This window comes from Ovis canadensis, chromosome 9 (genome assembly GCF_042477335.2).
Source record: "Ovis canadensis isolate MfBH-ARS-UI-01 breed Bighorn chromosome 9, ARS-UI_OviCan_v2, whole genome shotgun sequence".
NCBI lineage: Eukaryota > Metazoa > Chordata > Mammalia > Artiodactyla > Bovidae > Ovis > Ovis canadensis.
The window spans coordinates 86,577,870-86,597,055 of NC_091253.1; the positions used below are offsets into that span (position 1 = coordinate 86,577,870).

General features: G+C 41.4%; 1 protein-coding gene across 2 annotated transcripts; it reads left to right on the forward strand.

Moving 5' to 3' along the window:
* The first annotated feature begins 668 nt into the window (after nucleotides 1-668).
* Nucleotides 669-18,582, forward strand: PABPC1 (poly(A) binding protein cytoplasmic 1). 2 transcript variants are annotated; one of them, XM_069600498.1, is made up of 15 exons: nucleotides 669-1,791; nucleotides 4,800-4,993; nucleotides 6,610-6,725; nucleotides 9,178-9,317; nucleotides 10,589-10,683; nucleotides 11,238-11,375; nucleotides 11,563-11,658; nucleotides 13,843-14,115; nucleotides 14,494-14,584; nucleotides 15,024-15,134; nucleotides 15,217-15,371; nucleotides 15,915-15,999; nucleotides 16,528-16,658; nucleotides 17,234-17,327; nucleotides 18,133-18,582. In XM_069600498.1, exons 1-14 carry the CDS (start codon nucleotides 1,599-1,601, stop codon nucleotides 17,324-17,326), a joined length of 1,911 nt encoding a protein of 636 aa, XP_069456599.1. In that variant the 5' UTR covers nucleotides 669-1,598; the 3' UTR covers nucleotide 17,327; nucleotides 18,133-18,582. The 2 variants fall into 2 exon arrangements, with proteins under 2 accessions (XP_069456599.1, XP_069456600.1); XM_069600499.1 differs by lacking the exons at nucleotides 11,238-11,375; nucleotides 11,563-11,658.
* The last annotated feature ends 604 nt before the right edge of the window (nucleotides 18,583-19,186 follow it).

Sequence of the window (19,186 nt, forward strand, 5' to 3'; positions counted from 1 at the left end):
CAGAAGTAGCACGAAATCAGTGACTCCATCCTAGCCTCTTAAGTGAATTGTGATCACGATACTTTAAAAAGGGAAACGGACAAAGACCTCAAAATAGTTTGCCCAAATTAAAATCACGCTGACCAACGACAGCGCCCAGATGGGATACACGGGAAGAGTCTTAAGGGCTCGGAAAGGAGAGGACCGGGAGTCCGAAGGCCCCTCCGCTCCCCGGTCCTCTACTGGAAGCACGACCCGGGTCCAGCGCTGGAACGGTTGCGGGGGGCGGGGGTGGGTGGGTCCCCGAGCGGGCGGCCAGGACCCGCGGCCGGTTGGGGTCAGCGAGCACCGCGGCCGTTGAGGACTCCAGCTCCCAGCAGGCACCGCTTCCGCGGCCGAGGCGCGTGGCGGCGCTGCCCGCTGGGACTCGTAGTGCGGTCTGGTAGGAGAACCGGGGAGCCAGCCTGGGCTCCTTTTCGCTCACGTTGCGGAAACTGGGCCTGGTGGGAATCACGCCGGCCCACTCTGGCCCGGCGGCCCTAGGGGGCGGGGGTGGGGGTGGGGGCGAGTGGAACACGACTGGCTGCGGCGGGAAGCGGGCCCTCGGCGGCGACGCACGTGGGGGGTAGTTAAGCGCCGAGAAACCCGGAAGCCCCGCGCCCCGCCCACCGCCCTGGTGACGGCTCAACGCCTCTCCCGGGTGGAGGTGGGGCAGGGTGTGTGGGAGGAGGGGCCGGCCCACCCGACTCCTCAGAGAGCTGCCCGCGAGCCGGTTCTCCCCTCCACTCCCCTCCCCCATGGGCCCTACGCCGCGCGGGGCCCGCCCACACCCCGGCGCGTGCGCAGAAGCCCCGCCCCTCCGCCCCAGCCCCACCCCCAACACCCGCAGCAGCAGCCGCCGCCGCCGCCGCCGCCACCTCTCCCTTCCTCTCTGCTCTTTTTCTCCTCCTGTTTTTCTCTTCCCTCCTCCCCCTCCGCCTCCTTGTCTCCTCCCGCTCCGGCGCTGACGCTCGCGTAGGGCCCTGGCGTCAGACGCGCGGGGGGCGGGGCGAGTGCGGCGGGGGGTATAAGTAGAGGGTGCAGGAGGCGGTGCTTCCCCTTCTCCCCGGCGGTTAGTGCTGAGAGTGCGGAGTGTGTGCTCCGTGCTCGGAACACACATTTATTATTAAAAAAATCCAAAAAAAATCTAAAAAAATCTTTTAAAAAACCCCAAAAAAAATTTACAAAAAAATCCGCGTCTCCCCCGCCGGAGACTTTTATTTTTTTTTCCTTCCTCTTTTATAAAATAACCCGGTGAAGCAGCCGAGACCGACCCGCCCGCCCGCGGCCCCGCAGCAGCTCCAAGAAGGAACCAAGAGACCGAGGCCTTCTCCCGCTGCCCGGACCCGAGACCGCCACCCTCGCTCCCCAGCCGGCAGCCAGCAGCCAAGCCTCCAGCGGCAGCGGATCGACCCGGTTCTGCGGCCGTTGAGTAGTTCCCGATTCCGGTTGATTTTTGTCCCTCTGCGCTTGCCCCCGCTCCCCTCCCCCCGGCTCCGGCCCCCCGGCCCCGGCACTCGCTCCCCTTCTCTGACGGGAAAGGTCGCGCGGCCTGTGGCCCTGCAGGCAGCCGTGCCGAGATGAACCCCAGCGCCCCCAGCTACCCCATGGCCTCGCTCTACGTGGGGGACCTACACCCCGACGTGACCGAGGCGATGCTCTATGAGAAGTTCAGCCCGGCCGGGCCCATCCTCTCCATCCGGGTCTGCAGGGACATGATCACCCGCCGCTCCTTGGGCTACGCGTATGTGAACTTCCAGCAGCCGGCGGACGGTGAGAGCCGGGCCCGGCGGGCGGGCGGGCGGGCGGCCATGAGGCTCAGGCGGCGGCGGGCGGGCTAGGCCGGCGGGCCCGGGGGGGAGGGGGCGGGAGGGCATGTCACCCAACCCGAGGCCAGCGGGCCGAGGCTGGGGCGTCAGGACCCCGGATCCCCACGCCGGCCGGGCCCCGCGCCGCCGGCAGCCGCACGCCCCTCGCGCGCCCGGCCACTTCCTTCTCCGCGACCATTTTCTCGGCCTCAGCAGCGCTCAAACTTTAGGGTGATGACGCGCCCGGAGGGTGGGTGAGATTGGGTTCTAACACCACGCGGCGCCCCCCCCGGTAGCGGCGAGATCCTGGGGGGTGTCGAGCGCCGAGACCCCTTCTCCGGTAGTCGGTGGAGGCACTCCCACCACCCCCAGGCTCCTGCCGGCGCCCCAGGACGGGGAGGAAGTGCATTTCGTTGCTCGAAAAATACCACGTGTTGAACCCGGTAACCTCCCAGGCCCGAGGCCTGTACCCTGCCGCGGGTCCAGTCGCCTAGGGGAGCCGCGGGGACTTGGAATAAAGTTAATCTGGTGGTCGTCCTCTGGTCTGCCACCATTCTCACTAACGTGTGAGTGACTGACGGTTCCAGAAGTGTAAATTACCAACGAGACGTTGCTTTGGGGGTTCAGACAGTTCTTGTAACAGCAAGTTAGGAGAGGGGATGTAGAAGATGACCCATCGTTTTCTCAGGCAATTTAGTTAGTTTTGATTTTTTTTAATCTAGTAGTTTCGTAGTACTGGTAATTCGATTTTTTTTTCTTTTGTATTTTACCTCCTGAAATCGTCTCTGGTTTTGAAGGATTTTACTTAAAAATGTCGTCCCCAATTTTGACTGTAAAATGTTGCTTGTGAGTGTAGGGTGTACTAGACCGTTATACTTACGTGGTATTCTAGTGGTGATTTACTTATAAAAGTGGTCCAGAATATTCATACATCATGGGGAATGAGTGAAAAGTAAGGAATTAGTTTGAATATATGAGAAAAAAGATGCGATTAACTTTATATTTTTATAAAGTTCACAGAAATTCAAATATTTGGCAAATAGGTATATGGCCTGATGAGTTGCCGAGATTTTTCTTTATAGCTGAATCAATTGACTTGGAAGAGTCATTTTCACTTAATTTTATGATACATTTTTGCCCTTTTTTCCCTTGACTACTTGAATATATGTCAAGTATTATAAGGAATTAATTTTTGTGGGAAAGGCCTTGAAGGTGGAATTTAAAACTTTGATCTCGTTAAGGAATTGTTTTTGGTCAGTTTTTCTCTAGGTAAAGTTAATACTGAGATTTGGAGGTGACAGGCTGTCGAGCCACACCAAGTTGTAAAACTGCAGTGCAGGTTTTCTGCCCTTTGCTCTGTAGGCAGTAGTTCCAAATGCCTCTGTAAGGATTCTTCCCAACTCTGATCAAGTTTATCACTAAATGGAAGATCAGGGAAGGTAATTTGAGTGCAGATAATCACAAACTGAAGGGTTGATAGAGAAAACCTGAATGAACAAATTCTAGAAATGTGAATTTTTGAAACTGACTGTTAACATAGTTTCTAAACTTAACAATTTTAAATCAGAAAAAATAATTTCTTAGGATTTGAAAAGTTGGAACTTCAGGTTACCATGGTTACAGAACACTCACTATTATTTTCTATACCAGTAGACTTGTACTGTCAGTACTGAAAAGGCAGCATTTTTCCATCTTCAGTTTACTTTATTCCTATATGTATACAAATTATTCTCTTTCCAAAATACGTGATCTTCCTTCTACTCCCCCCTTATTTTGCTACATCGGTGTAATAGCTTCTGAAAGTGATCAGTTTCCAATTTAACAGGAAAAGGTGACTCATTCAAAAGAAGCTCAAGCAAAGTCAGCTAAAAAACTAGGGGAGCTGAGTAGGTGTGGCCAGTTGATAAATGAGCTGACAGCTGATTGTCACTATCTTCTAGAAACTGAAATTTTCATTTATAGAAAGAAGTGGCCGGAAAATTTGTTTTCTCACTAACTTTACAATTAACACTAGCATGGCATTTGTGAAAATTGATGTTTCAGAACTTCAGATGGATTGTGTGTGTCCCTTTAGGAACTAGTCTTTTCTACTTAAGAGGATATATTTTTCCATTTAGAATCCAAACTTCTTTAATAAGTGTTTCTTTAATGGTACAGGTGCACATAATTTGATCCTTCATAGACTCGGAACTCAGATTTTGAAATTTTCTAGCACTATCCAGAAGTAACTAATCATCAGTTATTAAGTAAATGGTTTAAGATAAAATTGGTTTTATATGTATTAATAGTGAGTTGGACTATTGTAAAACAGGTTATTTAAAAAATTTTGTTAATAGCTAAAGATGCTCAACTTCACATTAGTTTTTGAAGGCATGACTCAAATGTTTCTGAATGGATAAAACCTTTCCTTTTTTTTTAACATGGTAGCAGGAAGTTGTGCCATGAGTCACTGAAATCCCCCCAGTAAGTCAGAAACTTTTTTTTAGAAGATGAGCTAGTTTTTGTGTAATACTGACAGGAATAAGCAATAAAACATTTTTAACAAGTAGTAGGGAATAAGTTAAAATGCTTGAAAATCTGTAAACTGCTCTGCTTGTGGATAATCTATAGTTGCTTTTAGTGTCTTTTTATATTGCTTTTCAAGCAGATTGTGAAGGGGAAATCTGTTTATATAGTTAACTAGGAACTAAAGCGCTTCTAAATTTCATGGCAATAAAAGGAAGCGATTGCTTCAGAAATATATTAGTTCTAAACAATATGTCATCTGTTAACATGTGGGAAATTTGGGATTTCTTGATACTTGTCTTTGTGTTGTATGATATAAATCTAGACTGACAGGTATAAGGTCCAGCCATCTTCAGTTTAAAGAGGTAGAGGGGCCATGTGCTCAGTTATTCTCTCCACAGTAGAGTATATTAAGTAGACTGTAAAAATTTTGAATAATATTTACTTGGAAAATGTCCTTTCTTGCAGCGGAGCGTGCTTTGGACACCATGAATTTTGATGTGATAAAGGGCAAGCCAGTACGCATCATGTGGTCTCAGCGTGATCCATCACTTCGCAAAAGTGGAGTGGGCAACATATTCATTAAAAATTTGGATAAATCCATTGATAATAAAGCACTGTATGATACATTTTCTGCTTTTGGTAACATCCTTTCATGTAAGGTAAGCAAAAATGTGATAAGTAAGCATAACTTACTGTTCATGGGGTTCTCAAGGCAAGAATGCTGAAGTGGTTTGCCATTCCCTTCTCCAGTGGACCACGTTTTGTCAGAACTCTCCATCATGACCCATCTTGGGTGGCCCTGTGAGCCACAGCATGGCTTAGTTTCATTGAGTTAAACAAGGCTGTGATCCATGTGATCAGTTTGGTTAGTTTTCTGTGATTGTGGTTTTCAGTCTGTCAGCCCTCTGATGGAGAAGGATAAGAGGCTTATGGAAGCTTCCTGATGGGAGAGACTGACTGAGGGAGAAACTGGGTCTTGTTCTGATGGGCAGGGCCATGCTCAGTAAATCTTAATCCAATTTTCTGTTATTGAGCAGGGCTGTGTTCCCTCTCTATTTGATCTGAGGCCAAACTATGATGGAGGTAATGAAGATAATGGGCAACCTTCTTCAAAAGGTCCCATGCACGCTCACACTCATGCACTGCTGAACTGCCCCCAACCCTCCAGCAGGCCACCAGTGACCCACACCTCCACGGGAGACTCCTGGACACTCATGGGCAAGTCTGGGTCAGTCTCTTGTGGAGTCACTGCTCCTTTCTCCTGGGTCCTGGTGTGCACAAGGTTTTGTTTGGGCCCTCTCAGAGACTGTTTCCCCAGTCCTGTGTAAGTTCTGGTGGCTCTGTGGTGGGGGTAATGGTGACCTCCTCTAAAAGGGCTTATTGCATCCAGAGCCCCTGCCCCACTGCAGTCCACTGCTGACCCGTACTTCCGCAGGAGCCCCTCAGACACATTTCTGGCTCAGTCTCTGGGTCCTGGTGCACACGATTTTGCCCCTCCTACCCTCTTGCTGGGCTTCTCCTTTGCCCTTGGATGTGGGGTATCTTTTTGGTGGGATCCAACATTTTCCTGTTAACTCTTGTCAGAGCCTAAAGAGGCCCCAAAGATGAAAGTTGGATAAGACAAGGTGCTTGCTGTTACCGAGCACACAGTCATCTTTCACTAGATTATCAGAAACCTAATTTGGAAAATAATTGGAAACGCTGGTGTAGGTCAGAGAACCCCATGCGAAATACTTAGTTCAAAACAACAGACTATCCATGGTGGAATTTGTCTCATAGTAATAGGTTATAAAAATGAAAATTAAATGAGTAAGTTTTTAAGTGATAATAGTAAAAATATATCTAGGAGTTTCTCTGGAGCTGTTGTGGGTAGTGTGAGCAACTGAACTGAACACTTATTGCAGGGTTGTAGCTGTGTGCTGAGTCGCTCAGTCTTGTCCGACACTTTGCAGTCCTTTGGACTATAGCCTGCCAGGCTCCTCTGTTCATGCGGTTTTTCAGGCAAGAATACTGGAGTGGGTTGCCAGCCCTTTCTCCCCGGAATCTTCCTAACCTAGAGATCAAACCCCCATCTCCTGTACCTCTTTTGCATTGCAGGCACACTGAGCCGTGGGGAAGCTACTTGTTTATTCTTTAAGATAGCAACTGTGCTTTCTGTTAATGGATATCTTTATTTCCCAAATACCGAGGTTAGGTAGCTGACAAGTTATCTGAACATTGGAAAAATCCTAAATCAATAGTAAGTAATGAAAAATTGGTATACACTTTTCCCTAGGTGGTTTGTGATGAAAATGGTTCCAAGGGTTATGGGTTTGTGCATTTTGAGACACAAGAAGCAGCTGAAAGAGCTATTGAAAAAATGAATGGGATGCTTCTAAATGATCGCAAAGTGTAAGTATAAATATGAAGTTGATCATACTTCAAATCTGTTTTTAATAGTTAAAATCAATTCATCCATTTTACAAGAAATATTTGTGCTCAAAAGAGGTAACAGCTAGAGTGAAAATTAATAAACCATATCTTGGTAGGTTTTATAATTTTTTTTCCTCCATATTTACTGTAACATACAAATAACAGTGAATTAATACAGCTGGTCAGCATTCAAACCGAAAAGAAAAAGGAGAAGCTAGGTATGCTGAAATACAAAGCTTTCCCAGAAATAAGTGCATAGTTGAAAAACTAAGAAATCCAGGCAGAAACTTAGTCATAATTCTTAAGGTAATAATTAGCCCATTTTACATTCAAAGCTGGGGCTAAAATGATTTGCCTATGTTTTACATGCTGGTATGACAGATAAACTGGGATACAGATTGGTTGGATAGATTCGGAGCCCAGGGTAGCTCTTTACTCGGCCTTGTTAGTCGCTCAATTGTGTCCTAACTCTGTGGCCCCCCGTGGACTGTCACCTGCCAGGCTTCTCTGTTCAGTGGAGTTCTCTGGGCAAGAAAACTGGATTAGGTTGCCATTTCCTTTAAGGGATCTTCATGACTCAGGCAACGAACCCGGGTCTCTTGCTTTGCAGGCAGATTCTTTACTCTTTGAGCCACCAGGAGTTCTTTAGCCTACTCTTACAATTATTGTAATTGTGACAGTTTGACTCCCTTTTCCGTGTAAAGATAAATCAGAAATAAATCAGAAGTCTTCATGGTTTATCTTTTCTGAAGTAAACTTGTTCTTAAAAGTTGAAAACTTTAAAAATGATGATACTGATAAAACCTCTGTAAGACTTTCTGCTACAGAAAAGGTTGTAAAAATACAGATTTTTATGAGCCCAAAGAAATTACAAATCTCAATTTTCTTTATCTTCTATGCCAGTGGATTTTTCTTATCTGGCCAGATTCAGCCTTGAGGTCATCTTGTAAGTGATCTGTGAGTTCATGTTGCCATGTGAACTGGGGTAATGGCACACAAACTGGGTTTGGTTCTTAGAAGTCAGCTACATCACTCTTAAATCTGTGTCAGGTGGGGCGGGTGGCATGGTCAGTCTGTTCATGGAGGACTCATGCACATGGTGTTAGCTGTTTGAGTTCTGTCAGCTGCATGGTTAAGGAAAGATTTGGAATATGTAAAGAACCTCATATGTCTCAGAAAACCAGCAACTTCTCAGTGTAAAGAATGTTTACAAAGGATAATTCTTAAAGTTAGTACATCTTTAGATGAAGAAAGCATTCAGCATCACTAGCATTTACAGATTAAAATATCTTTGGCCAGCCAGCAGTGGTTTAGAGGAGAAAATGGCTACCACTGGTGATGGCCTAGATTAAAACAAGAACTTGATTTATTGCTGTTTTCTGAGTATAAAGTGATATAACCCTGTTTTGGAAAGCAGTTTGTAGGTATAAACTTAAGGTCATTTGTATAACCTTTGAACTGCCATGATTTCTACAGTGCAATCCTAAGAACAAGTAACAGTCTTGTAAAGTTAAGGCGTTATTTATAAAAGCAAAAAGTTGTGCTAGCCACAATGGAATAATGTTCCCATTGAGAACACTTATAAAACTAATTGCATGGAGAAGTACCACTGTGTGGGAGGAGGGAGATGAGGGAGATTCTAAGAGAATAAAATCATAGGTATCTTCTCTGAAGAGAAATTGTGCTAGATAGACTTAAACACAGAAAACAAAAAGACACACTAATATTCAATCATGTTCCGGGTGGAATTGTCTGAGATGGATCTTTGAAGTGAAGTGAAGTCGCTCAGTTGTGTCCAACTCTTTGCGATCCTGTGGACGGTAGCCTAACAAGCTGGAGTGGGTTGCCATTTCCTTCTCCGGGAGATCTTCCTAACCCAGGGATTGAACCCGGGTCTCCCATATTGTGGGTAGACGCTTTACTTTGATGTTATTCTCGTATTCTGTAGTGACATGCAGACTACTGTTACACTGCAGAAAGCCTTAATTTTTAAAATACTTTTGTTGATAATGTCACAAAGAAATTCGTCCCAGGCTGTTGGGTGTATGAGGATAGAATTCAGTAGCGTAAATTTCTGTTGTGGAAGAAGCCGTGTTGGAACAGCAGTGATGAAAGTTTTGTCTCTTCACTGGCCTGCTCCGTGTATACTTCCATTTCTTTGTGTTTCTGGATATAATCTTAATCCAGGTTAGCTAGAAGGACAGCAAAAGAATATTAGGAAAAATATCTTTTTTTTGTGGTTATAGTTGGGAGGTTTGTTATATTTGGTGCTTTTATTTTTTCACTTAAGACCCTATTTCTGTTTTATAGTGTGCTCTTTATTAGTGATTCTGAAATTAGCAGTGACTATTACAGAATCACCTATCAGGCTTAATTAACCTGAACTTCATAAAGTAGAACCTAATTTTATAGTTCTTACATATTTTATTAGATTTGTTGGAAGATTTAAGTCTCGTAAAGAACGAGAAGCAGAACTTGGAGCTAGGGCAAAAGAGTTCACCAATGTTTACATCAAGAATTTTGGAGAAGACATGGATGATGAGCGCCTTAAGGATCTCTTTGGCAAGTTTGGTAATGTGTCTGAATTAAATTTTTATATTCACATTTTGTTAGTTTTGGATAATATATTAAAAATAAATGAGACTTCATGGTACTTAAATTTTGTAGTTAATTTGGATTAAGCTACTGATAGTCCATTATACTAGCATATAAATAAAATTCTATCCAGTTCAAAGGTTAATAGCCTTGCGTTAGCACAGTAAGTTGTGACTGTGTAATTGGAACAGACTTTAAAAGGTTTTGCCATGTTAAGAAATTGTGCTGGATTTATGCGGTAACAGATCCCACCTCATCAGAGGCATTGCATGTGACACAGCCAACTTAGGTTGGAATGTAGTCTTTAATTATGGGTTAGGAAAGCTGGCCAGCTGTAGGATATTTGGCCAGTCTCAGCATCATGTTTGAGCAATTTAAAATAATAACTTTGAACGATCCAGATTTTCCAGTGAAGTGTAACCAGTCTCACTTGAGATAGTGTGTAGCTAATCAAAAGATGAACCTGACAGGGTACTCCTGCAGATGTTTTGCTTGCCCCTTAACTTTGCTTTCCTTTCTGGTTAACTTAAACAGGTGTCCTGTTTTTTTTTTTAAAGAGCATTTCAAATCATAAAGAATTACGAAATGTAATAATTTACAATTGCCAAGCTGTCATGCCACATTGAACCCTCTAAACAGTCGTATCTGTGCCCATAAATCTTGCAGATTCACTGTAATTAGATGTGATTTTTTTTTTTTTTGTATAACCTTTTCCCCCACCTACCTAAAATAATACCCAGTTCAGTTAAGTCTATTTTATTGAGCAGATTGGTGGGGGAGAAGTATGTCTTCAGAAACATGCCATCTCTAGGTACTTCTGTTTTGTCTTCCCCAAAGGTCAAACCCTTTGTTTCCTCTACTCCCTGTTGAAAATCAAGGGGGCCAAGGCTTAAGGAATTCTTAAGAAAATCAAGTTTTAGAACAATGTATCTGTTTTGTACTAAATGCTAAGAATAAATTAACTTTGTCATTTACATTTGTCTGAAACATACCTCATTAGATGGAAGGAGGAATATTTCAGAGAAGGAGTTTATTTAGCTTCTTAGAAGAAATAAAGGGTCTTTGAAGAGAATGTTTAGTGCTCATGATAGGGGAGAGGGTAGTTAGAGGAGGAGTACATTTCTGGAGGTTTGGATTTTTTTTTAATCCCCATTTTTATATTATTTTCTGCACAGCTTTTTTGAAACTTGAAATGTATAAACTAAATGTTGTATGGAATATATTTGAATCATTAAATTTTTTTTCAGGACCTGCCTTAAGTGTGAAAGTAATGACTGATGAGAGTGGAAAATCCAAAGGCTTTGGATTTGTAAGCTTTGAAAGGCATGAAGATGCACAAAAAGTAAGACTTAATATATAATTATCAGTGGCAATGTGGGTTTTCCGTGGGGAATATAAAGTTGATTTGCTCTTGCATCGAAATACACAAGCATACCGCTGGCTGTTCTACATGTTTTCCATATGTATTGTTGTGAATTACTTGTATTTCGTTTATTAGTTTTGAGAGTATAAATTGAAAATCTATATTATGTCTTAAGACTTCCCTGGTGGCTCAGATGATAAGGCGTCTGCCTACAGTGTGGGAGACCTGGGTTCAATCCCTGGGTTGGGAAGGTCTCCTGGAGAAGGAAATGCCAACCCGCTCCAGTGTTCTTCCCATGGAAAATCCCATGGATGGAGGAGCCTGGTGGGCTGCGGTCCATGGGGTCGCAAAGAGTCGGACACAACTGAGCAACTTCACTTCCCTTCACTTCTTCATTATGTCTTAAAACCTCAAAGTTTAGTTTTTGTTGTGGGTCCATCTTTAGCTTTTATCATCTAACAGATTTTTTTGTTGTTAAAAAATGAACTTAGTGCAAGTTAGTAATTAAAATTTTTGTGTTTTTGTTTGGTAAGGCTGTGGATGAGATGAATGGAAAAGAGCTCAACGGAAAACAAATTTATGTTGGTCGAGCCCAGAAAAAAGTGGAACGACAGACAGAACTTAAGCGCAAATTTGAACAGATGAAGCAAGATAGGATCACCAGATACCAGGTTCATTTTTTAACTGAACAAGTAAAACTAAGGAGTGAGGAAACCTATTCTATGTTCATTTCAGTTACTGCCAGGTAACTGGAGGGTTTGAGACGGGAAAAGGAGAGGAAACATGGGATAAGCTAATAGGAAGTATGTTTAAGTACCACTGTGGTTTTCTTTTTCCAAATTTTTTTTTTTTTTTAAGGGTGTTAACCTTTATGTGAAAAATCTTGATGATGGTATTGATGATGAACGTCTTCGAAAAGAATTTTCTCCATTTGGCACAATCACCAGTGCAAAGGTAAAGCGTATGATTGATACATATCTTTTTTTTTTAAGATTCGAGAAAAATATGTGCCCATGTGAAAGTGAAGTTGCTCAGTCATGTCCGACTTTTTGTGACCCCATGGACTGTAGCCTACCAGGCTCCTCCGTCCATGGGATTCTCCAGGCAAGAGTACTGGAGTGAGTTGCCGTTTCCTTCTTCAGGGATCTTCCCTACCCAGGGATTGAACCTGGGTCTCCCGCATCGTGGGCAGATGCTTTAACCTCTGAGCCTATGTTCCCTGAAAAGCATTTAAGTGGAGTATTGTGCATCCATTTATTTTGAATGTATGAAGAAGCATGCATGTTTTACAAAGGAGAGTCTTTATAAAAAGTCCTTTTTAAAAAGAAGTCCTTTGTGGATCGCTATATCACTGTTGGCAAGGAGATTAAAAAGTTTGGCAAGAATTTATTCTGAGAGAGGAGGTCATTATGTTAATTTGATAACACTCGCTGAAAAAATGTTGATCAAGACAGAAAGGTGACAACTCCATGCTGAAGTCTGGCAAAGGACTTGGTTGGCTGTCCCAGATATTTTCCATGCTTGTATACTTACTGTGTACATATAAACTTGTTATAAAACAGAGTCATAGTATACCTATTCTGAAATTTGTCTTTTTATTTACAGATCTGGGTACATATTTATCTCAGACATTTTCTCATTTTTCATTAAGGGCTGGCTATTCATGGTATACGTGTACCATAATTTATTCTGCTATGCCCATATTGTTGGACATTTGGGTTACTTGCATGTTAACAGTATTAAACCTACCACTCTTAACATCCTTATATATCTTTGCACACATACATACCAGTATTTCTGAAGTCCTAGAGTTGAAATAGCTGGTTAGTGGGTATGTATATCATGTCAGCTCTTTGTTTTATATTGCAAATGTTTTTTCCAAGTGTTCCATTTAGGACTTGGGATTCTTGTATCATCTTAGGTTTTCCTTGTATTTTGCATTTTTTGTTCGGAGTCAGAATCTATCTGGCAATTGGAATTGTTTCAATGTGATGTGACTATAAGCTCTACGTTAATTCAGAATTATCCCATTGCATCATATACTAGATAGTCCAAAGTCCATCTTTTACCCACTGTTTTAAAATGTAGGCTTAACATCCCAAGTTCCCATACTTGCATGGTTATATTTCGAGACTCTTTTTGAGATGTAATTGACATAAAACATATCCAAGTGTACAACATAGTTATTTGATAATTGTGTATACTGCAGAGTGATCACCACTAGATAACATTTATTACCATAGATTAAAAATGTTTTTTTTCTTGTAATGGTAACTTTAAAGATCTGCTCTCTGCAACTTTCAGATAAGTAACAAATATTAACTATAGTGCCCACACTGTCCCTATACATCCTATTCATTGCATCCCTAGTCATTGCTTCCTTTTGACTTTATGCCTAGGAGTTTGTACTTTTTAACCACCTTCATCCGTTTCCCCAAGCCCCCTGCCTCTCTGGCAGCCACCAATCTAAACTGTTCTCTGTATCCCTGAGGCCAGTTTTTTGTTTTGTTTTGATTCCACATTTAAGTAAGATCATGAATCTGTCTTATTGTTCTTTTGTTTGTTCCGATATCACCAGCATGATGTTTAATACAGATGTATAGCATGCATACATGTAGGTCTACTGAGTAGTTCATTTCCTTACTGCTTGTTTAAAAAATCTTTGGAGTTATTGTGAAGTTTCCTGAATGTTGTTTATACCCCAGTATTTATGGCCCTTACGGTTGTGAATGAAATTTTAATTTTAAAATGAGACTCAACTGCTCCCCACCCCCAAAGAGTAATCAAGCATCTTGTCAGCTTGACTTGTTAGAATAGTTAGATTTTAATTTTGCATTGTTGTAAATTTTTTACTAAAATTTCGTAGGCTTTGAATGTATTTAGAAATTAAACCTTACTATTGAAAATCTAAAAACCTTAAAGTTTCTGTTGTGTCTTTGCCTCTTTACTTTTGCTTGGCTAGGATAATGCATACATGTAGTTTACCCTTAGTATTTGGATATTAATGGGAAAATTGTGGGGAAAAAGATGAAAGTGTTGACAGGGTTAAGTGTGAGGTGGTGGCTCTAGTTGATACTGTTTTTGTGCCTCATCCTTCCATTGCATTAATTGTGTGGTTTTTTAATTTTCTTTCAATAGGTTATGATGGAGGGTGGTCGCAGCAAAGGTTTTGGTTTTGTATGTTTCTCCTCCCCAGAAGAAGCCACTAAAGCAGTTACGGAAATGAACGGTAGAATTGTGGCCACCAAGCCATTGTATGTAGCTTTAGCTCAGCGCAAAGAAGAGCGCCAGGCTCACCTCACTAACCAGTATATGCAGAGGATGGCAAGTGTAAGAGCTGTGCCCAACCCCGTAATCAACCCCTACCAGCCAGCACCTCCTTCAGGTTACTTCATGGCAGCTATCCCACAGGTAGGTTCTAGAAAAGGACAAAAACCTCATGAAGGTTTTCCTGTTTGGTCACCTTTAATGTTTTGTCATCCTCCCTCCCCCCCCAAAAAAGAGTAAAGTCTTAAGATGAAAACATTGAGATGTGAATTATGATTGGATTTGAAAAATACTTTGTGCATGCTATGTATTAAGTCACTTTAGTCGTGTCTGACTTTGCGACCCTATGGACTGTAGCCCACCAGGCTCTTCTGTCCATGGGATTCTCCAGGCAAGAATATGGGAGTGGGTTGCTGTGCCCTCCTCCTGGAGTGTGAGGACCTGTTAACTATTTTGAACATGCATAATGTGTTGTATTATCTGCTTTTTCTGTGACTGATAACATTTGCTTGCTTCCAACAGACTCAGAACCGTGCTGCGTACTATCCTCCTAGTCAAATTGCTCAACTAAGACCAAGTCCTCGCTGGACTGCTCAGGGTGCCAGACCTCATCGTAAGCTTTTTTTTTTTTTTTTTAAGTTGCAAAGTATTTGAACTAAAAAACATACATGAGGCAAATTAGCTGTTATATCCAATGGTATATTAGCTGTTGCTTTCCGTAATTTATAGTTATGGGTGTTCATTTTCAGCATCTTTAGCATTTTGTTCTTTAGAAAGAATCTTAAAATGCTAATAATATGTATGCTAGTTTGGTTTTTTTTTTCTTTCTATCACAAGTTTGGGAATGCATCCAACTCCATTTCATATTTTTATGCTCTGATGTGAAGTGGCATAAAAGTCTGAAGAAATGGCAGATAGGAGCCTAAGCTTTTAAAAAATATACTTGTTTATATTTGGTCATTTTTAGTCTTTTGTGCAAATCTCAGCTCTGAAAAGGCAAGATGAACACTGAGTTTTTCCAAGTTAATGTGTGTTCATATCTTTAAATGTAGCATTCCAAAATATGCCCGGTGCTATCCGCCCAGCCGCTCCTAGACCACCATTTAGTACTATGAGACCAGCTTCCTCACAGGTTCCACGAGTCATGTCGACACAGCGTGTTGGTGAGTCTTAACCCTTCCCATAAAAGTTGGTCTCCAATTGGAAATACAAAGATAAATACAAAAAACGTTTTTATTTTTTTAGCTAACACATCAACACAGACGATGGGTCCACGTCCCGCAGCTGCTGCAGCTGCAGCTACTCCTGCTGTTCGCACCGTTCCACAGTACAAATACGCGGCGGGAGTTCGCAATCCTCAACAGCATCTTAATGCACAGCCACAGGTCACCATGCAGCAGGTGTGGATTTGATGGCTTCTTTATGATAAAGATGACAGTCCTAGATTGCAAAGACTTTGAGGACAGCCGTATGATGTGTGAGAGCTTAAGCTGTCTAGAACATCTTGTTGAAGTCCCCCTAATGGCTAGTATGTAAAAATATGTGCTGTACTCCAGGAACTAGAGCAGCATTTTCCCTTCCTGAATTGCGTATGTGGTTTGAGAGTTTTATTTGGCATAGTTGTAAGAAAGGGTGAAATAAAGTTTAGTTTGTGAGATTTGGCTTACCGTTTTTCTGCTTTTTTGACCCCTGGGACTAAAATTGTGGTTGATTATACTAGAAGTATGGTTCCAAAGACTACTCCAGATAAAGAAAATTCAACATCCCTGTGCTTATGATACTTGAGCACTTAGGTGTTAATAGCCGCCTTAGGCTGCATTTTCTGGTTCACTCAGCTTCTCCTGTTTATGTTTAGATTATAGTCTTTATCCGGTTATTTTCCAGTGATGACTATGTGCTTGCCATTACTTTTGTACTTAGGAATTTTCCCATTTTCTTTCTAGCCCGCTGTTCATGTACAAGGTCAGGAGCCTCTGACTGCTTCCATGTTGGCATCTGCCCCTCCTCAAGAGCAGAAGCAAATGTTGGGTAAGTACCTTTGTCCCACCTGGTCAGTTACAGTAAGAGACTAGAAAATAGGAAGACACTTGGACTGCCTTTGCACCTAAAAATGACAGCTAGGGTGGCAGGATCTGAATTGGTATGAATGATTACCATGGCAGTTTGTCTGCCTAACTCATTAAAAGTCTGGAAAGCTATTAAAATGTTGCCTTTGATGGACAGGGTAATGGGGCAGGACTTGCCAGGTTCCTACCACATTTTCTGAAGGAGGAGTTTGAAATTTGAACCAAATGAGTAAGCCACTTTGATTTTGACTGAGCACAGATTTAACACATAGCTTCATTTCATCTTTTTTTGGCAAACTGATGCTTTCAAGAATTAATTGCCTTGTGGTATGATGTTAATCCATTTTATACTGATCATCTGAAATGGTGGATTATGGGTTCGCATTTATTTGCTGTATACGAAGGGTTCATAAACCCCAGTTTTACTATAGTAGATGCCTTAAAAAATTTTTTTTTGATTGAAGGAGTTTTTGAATGTTTTTGTTCCTAGGTGAACGGCTCTTTCCTCTAATTCAAGCCATGCACCCTACTCTTGCTGGTAAAATCACTGGCATGTTGTTGGAGATTGATAATTCAGAACTTCTTCATATGCTTGAGTCTCCAGAGTCTCTCCGTTCTAAAGTAATTTAAATTTATCATTTACCTACCAGCTTCTTATATTACATATTCCAGAATGTTTTGTAGAACATTTATAAGTTCTCTGTACAAGTCATGCACAGTTCTAAGAGCTTTATAAATATTAATTGAAAATCCTAATAACCTATGGTGCTATCATCCCTATTTTATAGACAGGAAAACTGAAGCATAGAGAGGTTAAATCATTTGCCCAGTTGCTCACAAAGCAGCTAGTGAATGACAGAGCTCGCTTTCAGATCCAGTCACTGTAACTCCAGCATCCATTAACTCTTAACTGTGCTCATCTGTATTGAAGAAAGGGATATTTGCTGATATTTCTGAACTTTGGGGGATTTTTGGTGGGGAGAAGGAAGTACAAGAGGTTAATAATTCCAAAACAGTGGTGGAATAGAGCCCAAAGGATACAGATGTATAGTTGGAATGTGTTTTTTTTTCATAACAGTCATTAACACCTTCATCTGAGGAAAGGAGTTTGCCTTTGTTGGACATTTGTAGGTTGGCGGTTTGAAGCTGTATTCTAATTATTGTTTTTCAGAACCAGTTTGTTTTCGTTTTTTCAGGTTGATGAAGCTGTAGCTGTACTCCAAGCCCACCAAGCAAAAGAGGCTGCCCAGAAAGCAGTTAACAGTGCCACTGGGGTTCCAACTGTTTAAAGTGAGCCTGCCTCGTGTTTCTTATTCTCACAGTTTGAGCATGTATTGAAACGTAGCAAAAATTCATTTTATCACTAATCCAAATGCATTTCAGTTTTTCAAAGAGAAGTAAAAATACAGAGGAATTAACTATGTGTTACCCTGGTATAGACTTGAATTTTTGAGATCAAGACCCCTTCAGACATTTTGCATAGTAATTTGTGTTAAATAGCTGTAACGTGGATTGGCCCTGTGTAGATAGCTGAAGGACTTTCATAGCTTAATACATTTTCTTGGGTGGCAGTGATGAAGTTGTTTTTTGGCCTTTAATACTGCCTTTCATTACCCCCAAGAAATAGGGTGACGTAGCTAGAGCCAGGTGTGTACAAAGCTTCCCTATGGAATAGGAAGTAGCTGGGGCTGTGCGGGTCGTGTTCCGTGTTGAGGCTCCTCTGCCCTGCTGCCACCGTGTGAGAGCAGCCGTGCAGCTTGGGAATGAGCAGGGGTGGCTGTGGTTCACAGAGCTCTACAGAGACAGGCCCTCCACAGGCTGAACTTGGCTGAAGGCTTTCATTCTGACAAGTGCCAGTATTGGTCCTCTTACATTAGTTTTTATTAAGAGACTTGACATAACAACACTGTGTAAATTTAAGGTGTGCAATGCGTTAATTGGATACGTTTATATATTGTAAAATATGACTGTCATTATAGCTATAATTAGCACTTCTGTCACTCAGGTAAAGGTCCTTTCTTTTTAGTGGTTGGAATCATTATGTTCTGTGACTTACATTTGATGATCATAATCTCTTTTTCCCCCACATTTACAGATGATCAGGGACCATGAAAAGAAACTCGTGCTTCACCGAAGAAAAATACCTAAACATCGAAAAACTTAAATACTATGGGAAAAAAAACATTGCAAAATATAAAATAAATAAAAAAAGGAAAGGAAACTTTGAACCTTATGTACCGAGCAAATGCCAGGTCTAGCAAACATAGTGCTAGTCCTAGATTACTTATTGATTTAAAAACAACAAAAAAAAAACACAAAAAAATAGTAAAATATAAAAACAAATTAATGTTTTATAGACCGTGGGAAAAAGAATTTTCAGCAAAGTACAAAAATTTAAAGCATTCCTTTCTTTAATTTTGTAATTCTTTACTGTGGAATAGCTCAGAATGTCACTTCTGTTTTAAATAACAGAATTGATAACTGAGCAAGGAAACGTAATTTGGATTATAAAATTCTTGCTTTAATAAAAATTCCTTAAACAGTGCACAGTGATGTTACACTATTTTATTTCTCTTCGTTTATTTCTCTTTGTAATTGGCTTGGGAAAATAGGTGATACTTGAAACTGACGTTAAGAGCCTCTTTCATAACAAAGGCACTGATTGTTTTTCAGAAGTTTATTAGGTTTATGGAAGAAACATAAAACCATGCTTCTAATGCACTTTATGAAGTCAGATTTCTGTGTGAGTTCTTTTGAGATTATATGATACGTTAAGGTTTCTAGGCTGGGAGATAGCTTTTAAACTATCACGTGGTATAAAATGGTAATAACTACAGTGTTTACTGGACAAGAGGGTGTAGATAAAATAAAAATTATACCAAAAACTAATAACATTAAGTATACTTAGGATTAGTTTTAAGCCTTAATCTTCTAGACTTGTAATTTGACTTATTGATTACTGCGACTTAACTCTGTATAATACTTTATCATCAAAAGCACTTTTAAATAATGAAGATAATAGGGCTTCTACATTGAGAGAAATGGATTTAAAACACCAGGATTGGGGCCCAGGGCATACACATTCGACAGGTATCCCTGACAGTTTCAGTGTGCTTTAGAGAATCTAGTTTTAGAGATCTAGTTTTAAC